Source organism: Camelus ferus, chromosome 22 (assembly GCF_009834535.1).
Source record: "Camelus ferus isolate YT-003-E chromosome 22, BCGSAC_Cfer_1.0, whole genome shotgun sequence".
NCBI lineage: Eukaryota > Metazoa > Chordata > Mammalia > Artiodactyla > Camelidae > Camelus > Camelus ferus.
In genome coordinates this window covers 22,780,541-22,795,800 of record NC_045717.1, presented here as the reverse complement: position 1 = coordinate 22,795,800, position 15,260 = coordinate 22,780,541, and the positions used below count along the sequence as shown (strand labels likewise).

The following is a 15,260-nucleotide window of genomic DNA, read 5'->3' as shown; positions in this document are numbered from 1 at the left end:
ACATCCCCTGTGTATTAGCTCATTTGATAAAGTACAGGACCTAAGGGTAGGGATTTAAGAGCCAGGCTGCCTGGGTTTAAATCCCAGCTCTACCCCTCAGTAGCTATGCAAACTAAAAAGATAAAATCATGACTCATAAGGATATAAAAAAAGCGTACGTTAAGGATTTTATCCTGCTCATTAATCAGTGAGGGAAACAGCAGATGTTATAATTGGCTCAAAAGAGAACCCAGAGGACAGACATACATATGTCTTACATCATACATATAATGCATGCAGTGTGTATAATGTATGCATAACACATAGCACACATATAACGTATACAATGTACACAATGTTTGTAATGTATACACAACACATAGTACACATATGACGTATACAATCTATACAATGTTCATAATGTATACATAATACACAAGATATACAAATGGTCTTTGTGTTCTCTTTTGAACCAATTATAACAGCTGCCTGGTTCCCACATTGATAATTATGTATAACTACATGTTATATACATATAATTATATGTTATATAAATATATATAAATATATTATATAATTATACATAAATATATGATATTATATAATTATACATATACATGTATTATATATTATATAATTATTAACTATATATAAAATTCATATAGTATATGTAAATTATATACATAATTTCAAGAATATTGAAATGAATGTGCAAGTAGAGGCAAAACTGATTTTTCCATGAAATTGTTTTCCATCCTTGTCAGTTATTTAAAATTTACAGCATTGTAAAATAACTCCACTGTAGGTCAGACTCGAGTAACCTGGAGGGGTATCCTTTGACAATTGCATCATTTTTCCACCGAAGCACACACTTCTCTCTACACAGTGGATCTCATCCAATCTCATGGCTACAAACATCATCTGTTAGCAGTGACCCCCCCAAGTTTTAAATAATGTGCAGTCCAGTCCCCTCTCCCGAATTCTAGACTCATACAACCTACCACATACCAAACATTCCTGCTTAGACATCTAATGGATGTCGCAGACATGACATGTTCCAAAGGGAGCTTCTGACCCCCCACCTTGCATTTCTGTGAGGGTCTTCTATTTTTCTGTTCAAGGCGAAGCCATGACGTTAACCTGCCTCTGCTTTCCTTCTCACCCTCCCCCATCTCTGATCCATTAGCAAATCCTGCTGACTCTTCCTCAAAATGGATCCAGAATCTGGTCGCTTCTCTTTCCCTTCATTCCTTCCACTGTGGTCCACGTCCTATTGTCTCTACCAGGATTATGGAAACAGCCTCATAAAGGGGGTCTTGCCTTTTCCTTGCCACATCTTTGGCCTGTTCTCCCTGCAGCAGCCAGAGGGCGCTCGTGAACACCTGACTCAGATCATATCCCTTCTCTGCCTGCAACACTCTATGGCTCCTACCTTCCTCGGGGTAAAAGCCTGTGTCCTCCTGTGGCCCACAAGGCCTTGTCTGATCTGACTCTCTTTTCCTTCCTGACCTTGTCTTCTATTAGTTGAGCCCTCACTTCACTGGTCCACCCACACTGGCCAGATCAAGATTCTTCAAATGCACCAAATACTCAAGGAACCTTGAATGGGATGCCCACTCCGCCTTGAATGTTGTTGCCCTGACACCCACATGGCCAACTCTCTCACTTCCCTCACCTCCTTCAAATCTTTGTTCCAGTCATTTCTTATTAATGAGATTTCCTCCGACAACTCATTTTGTAGTTTCCTACTCTCCCACCCTGATATTAATGCCTCTTCTGCTTCCTTATCTTCATTCTCTTTTCATAGTGCTTTCCAGTTTCTAACATACTATAACCTTTTTATTTATTTCATTTATGGTCTTCCATCCCCTACCAGAATGTTTTATTTTCTCACTGATGTATTCCAAGCAAAGGTAACTAAGCTCCAGTGGCTTAATTAAATAGGAAATTATTTTTCTTGCAAGAAGAGAAGCCAGAGTTAGGTGTTGCTGGATTGGTTCTATCCCTTAGTGTTGTTCTTAAGGATCTAGGCTCTCCTTAGATTTCCATTCCACTGACAGTATATTGGCTTCTCATCAATTATTTTCATGATTGCAAGGTGGCTGCCATAGCTCCAGACATCAAGACCATATTCAAGGCAAGAAGAAGAGGGTTGGGGCAGAGTGGCAAACTCTCCTTCCAATCCTCTCCCTTTGACAGGAAACAAAACCTTCCCAGAAGCGCCTTAGCGATTTCCCTTTCACCTAATTGGTCAGCACAGCATCACATGACCACTCATAGTGACAAAAGAATTTGACACAGCAAGTGTCTGGCTTTCCAGCTTGGAGAGTGGGAATACCAACGGTGAAAAGGTTGAGGGATAATCCCTGCTAACATTTTGATGTTTATCCTTCTCATTTTTGTTGCCATATTCACCTCCCTCTGTATTTATAAGACCCATGTCCATATAGATATGACCCCTGAACTTGCATTTATAGTAAGCCTGCCACTGATTCAGATTCTGATTTCTCTCACAGGGTTAAAATCCTTTCTTGCTTTCAAATATGCAGTGGAACAACATTTCAGGAAAGCAGGTGCCTGCAGGAACCTACTCGGAAACCTCCTCTTCTCAGCTTACTGTGGAAACGCAGGATCCTGCCAGCGCCACAGCGCTCTGGGCAGCTCGGAGCGCAGATGCGTGGGGCAGCCTTCCCAGGGCTTCACGCCCTGGTGAGAAACAGGAGTTTTTGTTCCAGGTCACCATTCTACTTTCTGTGTTCTGCAGCTCCTTGACTTTGGTGGGTTTTGGGAAGATAATAGAGCGCAGGGCAATAATAGTATTACCAAGGACTTCTGGCTGCCGAAGCTTGCTGATGCCTGGCTCCAAGCAATGCCTCTCCGGCACCTGTTACGTGCTTAACACACAGGGTAGCCCTCAATACGTGACTTGTCTTATGACTGGCTGGCTTACTTTCAACAAAGAACCCTCCAGCTTTTAAAGAAATGGTCAGTAAAATTGTCTTGAGAGCCCCAGGGGGGTAAATAAAGCTCGTGGGCTTAGAGGGCGCTTTGGCAGAAACACTTGAAAGTGTCGTGTCGGTAAGTAGAAGTGGTCGGTGAAGCAGACTTCCAGCGTTTCACAGAAAGCTGAGCCACTTGATGACAATAGCCTTTGGAAAATGTTTTGGTTTCCTGAAACCTTGCAAGGAACCATCTCCTCCCACCCTTCCAGGAACATTCTTATAACTTGGTGACGATTGACACTGCTCACAAAGTTACTGCCATCCCATCTTGCCCCCCCCCGTGCCCCCTCCCCAAAACCTTGAGTCCCAGGGAAAGAAAAAGGGAATTAAGAGGTACAAACGACTAGGTGTAAAATAAGTAAGGTTCACGAATGTAATGTTCAGCACAGGGAATATGGTCAATGTTTTATAACAACTTTATATGGAGTATAATTTATGAGAATATCAAATGACTATGCTGTGCCCCTGAAACTAATGTCATATTGAGAATCAACTACACGTCAGTTGAAAGAAAAAGGAGATGAAAATTTAACATGTTGATGTCCTCCCTTCCGTGGCCAGGAGCATTAATACCTCCCTCCCTGCTCAAAGTGGGCTCCGTGAGCCAGGAGCATCGGCGTCACCTTGCCAGAAAAGCAGGATTCCAGGCCCCACCCCAGATCTGCTGGACCAGCGCCTGCGATTTAACCCGACCCGCCGAGGACTTGTGTTCACTCATGAATGTTCTAGCATATTCTAGAATATTCGGTTTGCCATGCTGATAGTCCTGCTTGTCTTTAAAACCAGAAAGGAAACATTGACTTGGAGATTTTACACCTGCCAGTCCTTCTTCCTATGACACCTTTTCTCAAAATCTTACTCAGTACTACCCTCCCTTTGAGTGTCAGCTGAGTCATCACTTCCACCAGGAAGCATTCTTTGAATCTCTCTCTCTCTTTTTTTAAGTTAAAATATAGTTGATTTACAATATTATATTATTCTTTAAACCTCTTGAAGTAGGATTAGCTGTCATGTCTGTGTGTCTACTGAGGCTTTGTTGAGCTGAAGCAAGTAGACCGCCAGATATTTCTCTAGCGAAGATGAGTTTACTCAGAATCAGTGGAGAATTGCAGTTCAGGGTCTGCAGCTGTGGTGAGCCATGTGAGAGTTCTTGAACGGCAAGGGAAAGAGAACAGTTTTGCAGAGGGGAAAAGGAAGTTGGGAGAGCTATAGTGAAAAAAGAGCCCAAGGCTCTTCACTGGCTGCGTCCTTGCCAGGAAAGAAGAGGAGACGTCTTCTTGGGGACTGCTGTCATCACAGGATGTGAGAGCTTCCCTTTCTGGTCTTCTGACTGTATTTACTTGAGGTTTCTGTTTATTAATTTTTTTTTTACATCTTCGTGCTTTTAGCGTGTGTTATAATTTCTCATTTTCTTGGGTGTCTCCAACTTAAACTTTGAGCTCCATCAGTACAGGGAATTGTAATTAGTAGGTTCTCCATAAATACGTTGAATGAATCAGTGAATGAATGATTTCTCTCTATTTTGAAGAGGAGGAATGTGAGGCCCAGAGAGGTTAAGTAATTTTCTCAGCATCACACAGCTGTAGGTGGCTGAGCTGGGTTTTGAGCTCCTGACTGCAGAGTTCCTCTTGCAGACCTTTAGACCCTCTCCTTCTTTTCCTTTGACCCCAGGAATCCTTGGGGATACAGAGAAGAGACTAAATATTTGCTTTGAATCAACTTCCCACTTGGGATTCAGTTAGCTCAGTAATGCTCATGATTGGGACAACTTGATAACAACATTAAACCTGGTTGGCAGAGGCTGGACTTTTGCTCTTTGTGACAGCTACAACTTGGGAGGGGGCTGAGACGTGTTTACAGACAGGAGCGTCGTTTATGAGACTGGGCCGGTCTAAAGTACCCCATACGGAGGTAGCAATTCTAAAGGACATTGAAACAGGAGACCGCGCAGCGCTTACCAGAGCCAGCTGCGATAGATCAGTTGCATCGGTGGCCTCAAGAAGGGTCTCTGTGTCCCCACACCCCTTCCTTGTAACTTCGTCACCCCTTCCTGCTCTGGCTCTGGCTTGGTCTTGAGACTGGCTTTGGCCAATGGGCTTCAGCCACTGTGGCTCCAACGGAGGCTCCTAAAGTGAGTCTGTAATCCTTTTTGTCCTTTTTGTGATTAGTCTTGCTTCCTCTTGCATCCCTGCCCCAACTGTGAGAATATGCCCAGGATAACCTGCTGGAAGGCTGTGAGAAACATGCGGAGGAAAGTTTAGACATCCTCTCATACGCCTGGGGCTCTCCCTAATCGGCCACTCAGCCAGCTTGTAACTGACTACAGTTACCTGAGTGAACCCAGCCACGATCAGCGGAACTTCCCAGCCAAACCACAGACTCAGGAGCAACAATCTAGCCTCCTTGCTTTAAGGCACTCAGTTTCAGGAATGCTTTTCTAGGAAGCATTATTTGGGGGCAATTGCTAATTGATACAGTAGCCAATGGATTATCAACATTTTGCGATTGATTGCAATAACTTGGAATATAAAAAGAGAAGGGTTTGGATTTTCATTTCCTCTTAGTCATCAGGGTCTATAAATCTGTGATGCTTGAATTAAAGTTCTCTCTGAGGAAGACCTGCACAGGGCTTTATCTGTGTCTGCAACAGTGTTACATGTTGGTCTAATACAGTTGCCTTCAGGAATCACATATTTCTAAGGTAGACGGATAAAGTTGTGACCTCTACAGCAGGACTTTTTCTTACTGTAAACAGCAAGCCATACTTGGTGTTCCTTCACCCCCATGGTCTCATATACCACTAGAGGGAGAAAAAAGACTTAGAATAAAATATACATGGTTCTTAAATCCTATAAAATGAAATAACTTTGTCCCCTGACAATCTAAATAACTTATGGTTTCCCCCCCATACAGATCCATTCATTTCAAGGAATGTTTTTGGTCACCTACAACGTGACTTTTCTCCTCAGAACACTGTAGTTGAAAAAAATTGAAAAGTTGAAAAGAAAAGATATTAGAATGTAAAACATTTTAAGTTTAAATATTTTATTTATCCCTAAACAGAATGTATGAAATTTTCTTGGTTTTCATAGGAGCAAACTCATCAGTAATATTTTCAAAATCAAGTTCTAGGAAAAATTAACCATTACGAAGCACGTTAAGGGGGAGAGGGATAAATTAGGAGTTGGGGATTAGCAGATGCAAACTACTGTATATAAAATAGATAAACAACAAGGTCCTACTGTTTAGCACAGGGAACTATATTCGATACTTTGTAATAACCTATAAAGAAAAAGAATATATATACAGTGGAAAATATTTTTATTTCTTGTTTTTTAATTGAAGTACAGTCAGTTTACAAAGTTGTGTCAATTTCTGGTGTACAGCATGATGTTTTAGTCACACATATGCATACAATATATATATGTTTTTGATGCCCCCTTAAATTTTGTGCCTGAGGCAGGTGCTTCCTTCTCCCCACCCTGGTGGTGGCCCTGGTCACGGGCTTTAGGGGGCAGATTTATAGCTGTTTTTTAAGGAAACAGGATAACATCCCTGTCACCCCTTGCTTAAAAACACTTGATTATTAAAGAATGAAATAATACCATTTGCAGCAACATGGATGGACCTAGAGATGATCATACTAAGTGAAGTCAGTCAGACAGAGAAAGACAAATATTGTATGACATCACTTGTATGTGGAATCTAAAAAATGACACAAATGAACTTACTTACAGAACAAAAACAGACTCACAGACATAGGAAACAAACTTATGGTTACCAGAGAGGAAGCGTGGGAGGGGTAAATTAAGAGTTTGAGAGTAACAGATACAAATTGCTATATACAGGATGGATAAACAACAAGGTCCTACTGTAGAGCACAGGGAACTATATTCAATAGCTTGTAATAGCCTATAATGAAAAAGAATATCTAGACATTTACAACTGAATCACTTTGCTGTACACCAGAAACTAACACAACATTGTAAATCAAGTACACTTTAATTTAAAAACACCCGATTATTAATAATATTCCATTAGTGACACTTTCCTGCACGTACAGGGAGAACTATGAACTATATTCAGTATCTTGTAACCTACGGTGAAAAATAAGAGAACGAACGTATGTTTAAAAAAATTTTAATGTAAAAGTCACGTAACATAAAATTCACCATTTTAGACAATACAGCTCAGGGATAGAGCATGTGCTTAGCATGTACGAGATCCTGGGTTCAGTCCCCAATACCTCACCATTTAAACTATTTTAAAGTGCAGAATTAAGTGTCTTACAGAAAAGTCAAAATGTGCAATCATTACCTTGTGGGGTCATTTAAAAAAAGTAACCTTGGGTTCCAAGCATACTTGGCACAAGAGGTTTGCAGTGGTCTATTCTAAGGGCAAGCTTCAGTTGACTTCCAGTGAGCCAGGCAAAAAAAAAAAAAGAACATTTGTGTCAGTCACTAACCAGGACTGTATGGCATCAAATCTAAGCTGCCCTTCTGATAAGACACATACTGGGCTCTACTTGATTCTCGTGTCCTACAGGGTGTCCCCCAGGGTGAACCACCATCACCCTAATTCCAGCCAATTCCCACACCAGACCCCACCATTTCAAGCTGTGGGAAGTTTGCTGAGAAACCATCGTTTTTAGGTGACTGGCAAAGGAGGAAGTGGCATTTGTGTTTTATGCTTCAGGTCTACGTGTTGCTAAAAGGATAATATTTCCTCCTTCTCTTGAAACGTGGCTTCCTCTTCTGTGACAGTGAGGAGGGTTTAGCATTTGTCAGAGTGGGTAGAGCTGATTACAGCGCTGGGGTGTGTGTTAGCTGACGACTTGGCGAGCAGCAGCTGGCGCGGTCAGATGGATTAAATGAAGAGGGTTTCATGAAGAGACCATCTAAGTGTGGGCAGGTAAAAGTGGTTCCGGACCCAATTCCAATGTGTGTGGCTTTCACAAAACAATTCTCTGACACCAACAGGGTGTCCAACAATTCAACTCAGTTGTGACACTCTCCACCCAGAGGTAGCACCACAGGTTAGAGGCTTGGTCCCACAAGACTGCCTCTCAGCCCCTGACCAGCTTCAGATGCCAATCACAAGCCCCAGTGTCCCCTGTGCGTCTGTCCCACTGGCTGTAGACCAGAGGTTCCAACTTCTCTCTCCTCGAGTTCCATTAGTTTGCTCGAGCTGCTCACAGAACTCAAGACAACATTTTACTTACTAGAGTACCAGCTTATTATAAAAGGATACAACTGAGCAACAGTGAGATGGAAGAGATGCGTGGCTCAGAGTATGAGGAAGCAGCATGGAGTCGCTGTGCCCTCTCCAGGCACGCTGCTCTCCCCAGATCTCCGGTGCTCACCAACCCGGAAGCTCTCTGACCCCTATCCTTTTGGGTTCTCATAGAGGCTTCAATACACAGACACGACAATTAGATCATTGGCCATTGATGATTGATCTGACCTCCAGCCCCTCCCCCTTCCCTGGAAATCAGGGGGTGGGGCTGAAAGTTGCAACCCTTTAATTACGTGGTTGGCCCCCTGGCAACCAGCCCCCATCCTTAGGTGCTTTCCAAAAGTCACCTCTTTAACATAAACCCAGTTGTGTTTATGGAAACCCATGGAAAGGGGCTTGTTATGAATAGCAAGACACCGGTTCACCTCTATGGCTCTGAAGTGGTTTCAGGAACCGAAGACAAGATGTTTTAACACAAGACGGTTTCCTCACTCATCACTCAGGAAATCCATGGGTTTTTTTTGGAACTCTGTGCCAGAAATAAGGTGAAGCCCAAATACATATTTCTTATTATAAAACACAATATCCCCAGCAGGTTTAAGGGAAACCAGTAAACAAGTTTTGGCCATTCCTGAAAAAACCTTTCTTGCTGGTAAAATGATTGGCAGTTTTATTTGAAGGTGTGCAGGGTGATAAGGCTATCTTCACCAAGGTATAGAAGCAAGCCAAGGGGCCAGTCACTAGGTGTGTGTCTGGACTTGTCAAGCCAGGAGGTGTTTGCCGTGTTTGTGCTGGACCTTATAAAAGAGTCTTTTAACGTGGGTGAGAAGGCAATTTCAGGACCCCTCGCTAATGGGACCAGTCAAGAATTTTACCAGCCAAGTAGATGAATGTAATTGTATTGGGTGACCCTGTCTCAAAGATCAGGAATTATTTTCCCAAGGTGGTGAGCCGAGAAGTGATAGGGTCATAGGGAACTGGGTAAATACAGGATTGATCGCACTCTGGACTTCAACCCTCTCCCTAACAAGTTCATCACGTTAAAGGAGCCTTCTCAAAACTGGATCCACCTTCTTGACATAGATGGTGGTTGGCACTCGCCGTTACCAGGTTTTCCCCACTGGCCACCACCAACATCTCCAAATTCATTTTTGAGGTGCTTTAATACGGTCCACACTGGTGATGTACTATTTAAATGGCTCAAATGAAAAGAGAACAAATGGACCCTGCATTGTGCAAACTCTCCAACCAATGCCCCCAGCCGTCACATCCACCCACAAGACTCCTTGAGAAACTTGAGTTCAAGATAAGAAGCCGTGCACTTCCTTTTTCTGGTTGTTGTTCACTCTGAGGAGCTGCCAGACGGGGTGACAAGCCAAGGGCTTTTCGTCTTGTGGGTAAGGAGGAACTGGTTTTGTGTCTTTCCACGGAAAATAGAAAATGTTTCGCTTGTGACCTTGGGTCTAGAAAAATATCCTGGCTCTGGAAAGGTTTTCAAGGCTACCTTGTTACATGTACAAGGCTGCTTTGTTTCTTGAAAGCTGCTCTAGGGGCATCTGCCTCATGTTCATTTTCCCATCTCCGCTTGGGCAAGGGCTGTGTGTGTTGCATGGCGGGGTAGAACATACTGGGATGCTTAGGCGCACTCAAAAGAGGTGGTGAATTGAATTGTAAGGGGTTTGAAGAGAACTGAAACAGGAAAGTTTCAAGAACAGAGTCTGAAGCAAATGCTGGTTTGTGAAGCTTGGTTCATTCTTCTCTCTGTCTCTCTCTGTCTCTGTGATGTAAAATGTATTTCTTCCAGTGGGTCATGGTAAAAAAAAAAAAAAAGAAGACCCCCAAATCAGCATTGCTAGATGTACGAAATAAATCAGGCACAAGGACAAATGCTATAGGATCTCACTCATGTGGAAGCTACACTAATCAAAGGCACAGAAGCGGAGAGCAGAATGGTGGATTCCAGGGACTGGGGAGAAAGGAACAGAGGAAGTGAGGTCGAAGGGTTATGAAGTTTCAGTTACACAAAACGGATCGGTTCTGGAGATGTGTGATACAGAAGTGCCTGCAGCTAACAATACTGTATTGTGTGCTTAAAATTCCCTAAGAGTGTGGATCTTCTGTTAACACACACACACACACACACACACACACCATACAGGGGCAGGAGGAAGTCCTGAGAGGTGATGGATATGTTCATGGTCTTGATGCAGTGATGGCTTCATGAGTATATAGTTCTTCCCAAACTCAACGGGTTGTATACACAAAATATATACAGATTTTTCCACGCCACCCATAGCTCAGTAAAGTGGTCCAAAAAACCAAAAAACCTAACTCAGCATTGCCAGGGGTCTCAGCTGTGCTGAAAACATTATCACTTCTTTTACATAAAATACTCACTTCAGTTAAACTGGTTTCAAATGAGTCCTCAAAAAAATTACCCCTATTTAGACTGGGTTTCTTTATGTTGGGAGATTGCACAGTGCATTTTAGAGTAGGTTTTTGGAAGGGAGGATCAGTGCGAATGAAAAAGGGAAATGAATTCTGGGGGAAGAGAAAGCATCAGGAAATAGCCAAGTGTAACTCCTCAGAGATTCCAACACACAGGACTGAATTTTCAATCAGGCAAATCCTGTCTGCTGCAGAGATTGCAAGCAGTCTTTGTGGCCCGCTGGCTCTGCATTTAGGGGAAAAGTGGATCTGAATGTCTTCAGGCGAAGGCCAGGGTCTCCACATCTCCACTGTCTCCTGACTCGCCTCAAATTCCCCGGTGGCCTCCCTTACTTATATTACAAGTTTAGATCTAGGGGGCAGTGGGGTTTGGGATCTTGGTGCAGGAGTTATGTGTGGTCTTTGGACTCAGACTGACTTTTTCCAAGTCTTAGCTTTGCATTTTATGAGTAACACCACTTTGAGCCAGTGGTATAACTGAGCCCTCATGTCTTCATCTGAAAAATGGGAGGATAATTATGAGATCTACATCATAGGGTGGCTGTGAGCTTTCAATGAGATAGTACTGTCAAGGCATTTAGTTGGGTGCTTGACACACCATAGAAGTTCCATAAGTGTTTTTAGGAACTGATAATAGAAAGGTTGAGAGAACTGTCTGCAGCAAAATTTGATCTACATACTAGATACCAGTGTGTGAGTCACAAATGTGTGACTAGCCCATTGAGGGCCATCAGAAATAAGAGACTTTTTCTGGGATGGGACTTCTCAGACCACTGCTTTGTTCCTGTGGGGGCTTCATGGGGCTCTTACTAATTCTCATCACCACTGGGTAATGGATATGTCCTTAGCATGCAGAGGCCTGGTTATACATAACGGGAGTCACGGAAGAGGCATGAGAGCTCTCCATGACCACCATCATCACTGCTACCTCCACCACCACCATCACTACCACCACCATCCCCATCATCACCATTCCCACCACCATCACCACAACCACCATCATGACCATGACTACCACCACCATCCCCATCACCACCACCATCACCACAACCACCATCATGACCGTGACTACCACCACCATCACCGTTACTATCGCATCCACCATAATTACCACCATCACCATCATCAAAACCATTCCCTTTGCTGTCACTACTTCCAAGTACATTACTTTCACCATTACCACCATCATCATCTTTATCCCCATGATTAATATCACCACCACCACCACCATTACCGCCATCATCATATCCTGTTCTCATCGGTTAACTTTATTCAGCACCTGCCCCGGGCCAGGCAGGTGTTGCATGATCTGAAAGGTTATTTCACTGAGTCAGCACAATTCTGTGAAGTATACGCTCTTTCTTTGCTCCAGTTTGCAGATGAGAAAAACTGAGGCTCAGAGGCATGGTCCTTACACCAGAGTCACTGAACTAGTAACTGAAGATTTGCAATTCAAACTCGGGGTTTCCTGGGCACAAGTTATGTCATCTAACTGTGCATGGCCAGCATCTAACTGTGGATGAGGCATTGAGAGAGAATTGCTCCACAGTCTGGCCTTAAAGGATTCCAAACGAAGAGATCAAAGCAGAATGGAGATATAAAAACAGCATAGAAAAGGCAAGGAGCTGCCAGAGAGAAGCCAATTTTTAAAGCCATTTTGTTTTCCCTTCGATTAAAATATTTTGATTAAAATTTTATCATTGTTTTCTTATTGCTAAAGTAATGTATAAAATTTAGAATTACAGTTAAATAAAAAAGAAATTTAAAATCACTCACAATGCCATTTCCTATTCACATTTATAGTTCCTTTAAATGTAATATTATATATTTTGCTCTACTACCTGCTTTTATCTTCATGCCGTACCACAGTCACTTTCCATGTTATTTTAATAGCCTCCTGCAGCGTCACTTTTTATTATAATATTGAATTATTTGCATTACACATTGTTAAATACTGTCTTTCTTCTTACTTACATTTTATGAACTATTTTCTTCAAATTCTTTAGATATATCTTCCCAATTGATGCCTTTATCATCCTTTGAGCATTATGTACTGTCTTTCTTTGTCTCTTGTAATAGTCTTTATTTTATGATCTATTTTATATGATATAAGTATTGCTACTCCAGCTTTTTGTTTGTTTGTTTTTGGTTTCCATTTGCATGGAATATCTTTTTCCATCCCCTACTTTCAGCCTGCATGTGTCTCCAGCCCTGAAGTGTGTCTCTTGTAAACAGCATATATATGGGTCTTGTTTTTGTATCCATTCAGCCAGTCTATGTCTTTTGGTTGGAGCGTTTAATCCATTTACATTGAAGGTAATTATTGATACATATGTTCTTATTGCCATTTTGTTAATTGTTTTGGGTTTGTTTTTGTAAGTCTTTTTTCCCCTCTCTTTCTTCTTTTTGCTCTCTTTTCTTGTGGTTTGAAGACTAGAGAAGTTCCTTTAACATTTATTGAAAGCTGGTTTGGTGGTGCTGAATTCTTTTAGCTTTTGTTCATCTGCAGAGCTTTTAATTTCTCCATCAAATCTGAATGAGAGCCTTGCTGGATAGAATATTCTTGGTTGTAAGTTTTTCCCTTTCATCACTTTAAATATATCGTGCCACTCCCTTCTGGCCTGTAGAGGTTCTGCTGAAAAATCAGCTGATACCTTATGGGAGGTCCGTTGTATGTTATTTGTTGCTTTTCTCTTGCTTATTTTAATATTTTCTCCTTATCCTTAATTTTTTGTCACTTTGATCACTACGTGCCTTAGTGTGTTCCTCTTTGGGTTGATCGTGTGTGGAACTCGCTGCGGGTAACTTTGTCATCACTGGCACCACTTTTTGAGTGGTTTAACAGAGCATATTACAGAGTACATTGTGTTTGCTAATATGCACTGGAAGTTCTTACACAGTGTTGTTTTTTGTTGTTGTTGTTGTTGTTGTTGTTGTTGTTGTTGTTGTTGTTGTTACTGGAAGAAACTGGATAGTTTGTCCTGTGGAGTTTCTTACCGTCTGGATCTTGCTGATTCCAATAGTCCAGGATTTCAAATTCTAGCAGAATATTCCATCGGAGACATGTACTCTTTCCCACTTGTTGGGTGGTAACACTTGCTTCCTATAAGCCACCTGCTCTGATCATCCTTGCCGAATCTTTCCTTGAGATAATTTCCCAGAAGTGACATCATTGAGTCAACAGATGGGCAGAAATGGAAGAGTTTTGGTAAACACCAGTCACCTGGCTTCTCAACTTTGTGGCCATCAGAAATTGATTCTCATGGGGCTGATTCATTCCAGGAGCACTTGCCACACCTTGCGTGAGAACATTTCTCAGATCCAGCTCATGGTTCCTGGAATCTCAACTGCTATGGGAAACAGGTGCCTGTCCCTGCTCTTAGGTGAGTGGAACCAAGAATTCCCCTCTCTTCTCCCTGTGCCCTGGATATCCAATTCCGGCTTTGGTTGCTCTCTCAAATTTGGCACTTTCTCCAGATAGTACTGTGCACACATATCCTATGAGAAACTCTTATATTGAGTCTCTAAGTTGCTCTCTCTCAAGGCAGAATGGAGACAAAGACTTGGGTGTAAGTAACTTACTGGGGAGGGAGAGGGGGATGTCAAAGAGGGAAGGGAGAAGAGTGAATGAAAGGAGGGCTAATGAGGGGTTACCACTGTCTGTAACTGGCACTCAAATCCTACTGGGGACCCTTCCGGTATGTGAGGTGACTTAGAAGGGCAAGGAGCCCTGATCCTGGACCACTTGACCTTGTCACAGGCTGCAGGAAAATGCCATTTTCTAGAGTAAAGCAGTGAGCTTATCTGAATGCATAGGAAAGCTCTCTGGGATAGGCGCAGGGGACACGTCAACCGTCTGCTATGCTGACTGACCACCAAGTGGGTCCATGCCACGGCTTATTACATTACAGTGACCTGGACCTACCCATCCTTCTGCTCTGGGCTTGAGGGTCCTCAAGGTCATAAAAATACCCTCAGAGGACTTGAACACAGACTAGAAGTCTTGTCAGGAGTTGGGTGCAGAACCTCTTATAGCTGTAATCAGATGCAGCTCACGTTCCAATAGTGTAAGATGCCCTCCTGTGACTCTAGTGTTTCTAGCCTGCCAGGAGGAACCCACAGTGAAGCCAGCACACGGATGACTTGGCAGGAGACAAAGCCCCCAACTCACTCAGGTTTCAGCCAAGCAGAGCCTCAGGGCATCCCCCATCTGCACCATCCCCCCTCTCTCTGTTCCAGGTCTCAGTGTCCTGCTGGCTCTGTCAGGATCAGAAGCAAAGAATTCCGGAGGTGAGTTTACTCGTTGTGAGTTGGGATGTGGAACCTGCCTCCAGGGGAGAGCAGGAGCCCTTCTGGAGAGAACACCCAACCTCTGCTACTCTCTGCCAATTCCTGTGGGGCGCCCAAGCACTGTTACCCTTTCTTCATCATCAATGTCACCACCCCCATTTGTTAGCTCTTGCATTGCACTGGGATCAGTGCTGAGCAAATTACATGCACCATTGCATTAAATCGTACTGACGTTCCTTCAAAGGAGGTTCTGACGTTAACCCCGCTGGACCAATGGCCCTGTAGAGAAGTAGCTGGTTCAAGGTC

At 42.9% G+C, this 15,260-nt stretch overlaps 2 protein-coding genes across 6 annotated transcripts in view; both read left to right on the top strand.

Moving 5' to 3' along the window:
• Positions 1–5,545, top strand: part of ADGRE1 (adhesion G protein-coupled receptor E1) — a 39,143-nt gene extending 33,598 nt beyond the window's left edge. For all 4 annotated transcript variants that reach the window (XM_014553148.2, XM_014553147.2, XM_014553145.2 and 1 more), the window contains one exon: positions 2,496–5,545. In XM_014553148.2, coding sequence (XP_014408634.1) covers positions 2,496–2,501 — 6 coding nt within the window. In that variant the 3' untranslated portion in view covers positions 2,502–5,545. The remainder of the gene's footprint in view (positions 1–2,495) is intronic.
• Positions 5,546–9,549: 4,004 nt separating this feature from the next.
• Positions 9,550–15,260, top strand: part of LOC102510972 (putative adhesion G protein-coupled receptor E4P) — a 29,675-nt gene continuing 23,964 nt past the window's right edge. For both annotated transcript variants that reach the window (XM_032465740.1, XM_014553142.2), the window contains exons 1-3: positions 9,550–9,613; positions 13,947–14,047; positions 14,904–14,954. In XM_032465740.1, the coding sequence (XP_032321631.1) occupies positions 13,993–14,047; positions 14,904–14,954 (106 nt within the window). In that variant the 5' untranslated portion in view covers positions 9,550–9,613; positions 13,947–13,992. The remainder of the gene's footprint in view (positions 9,614–13,946; positions 14,048–14,903; positions 14,955–15,260) is intronic.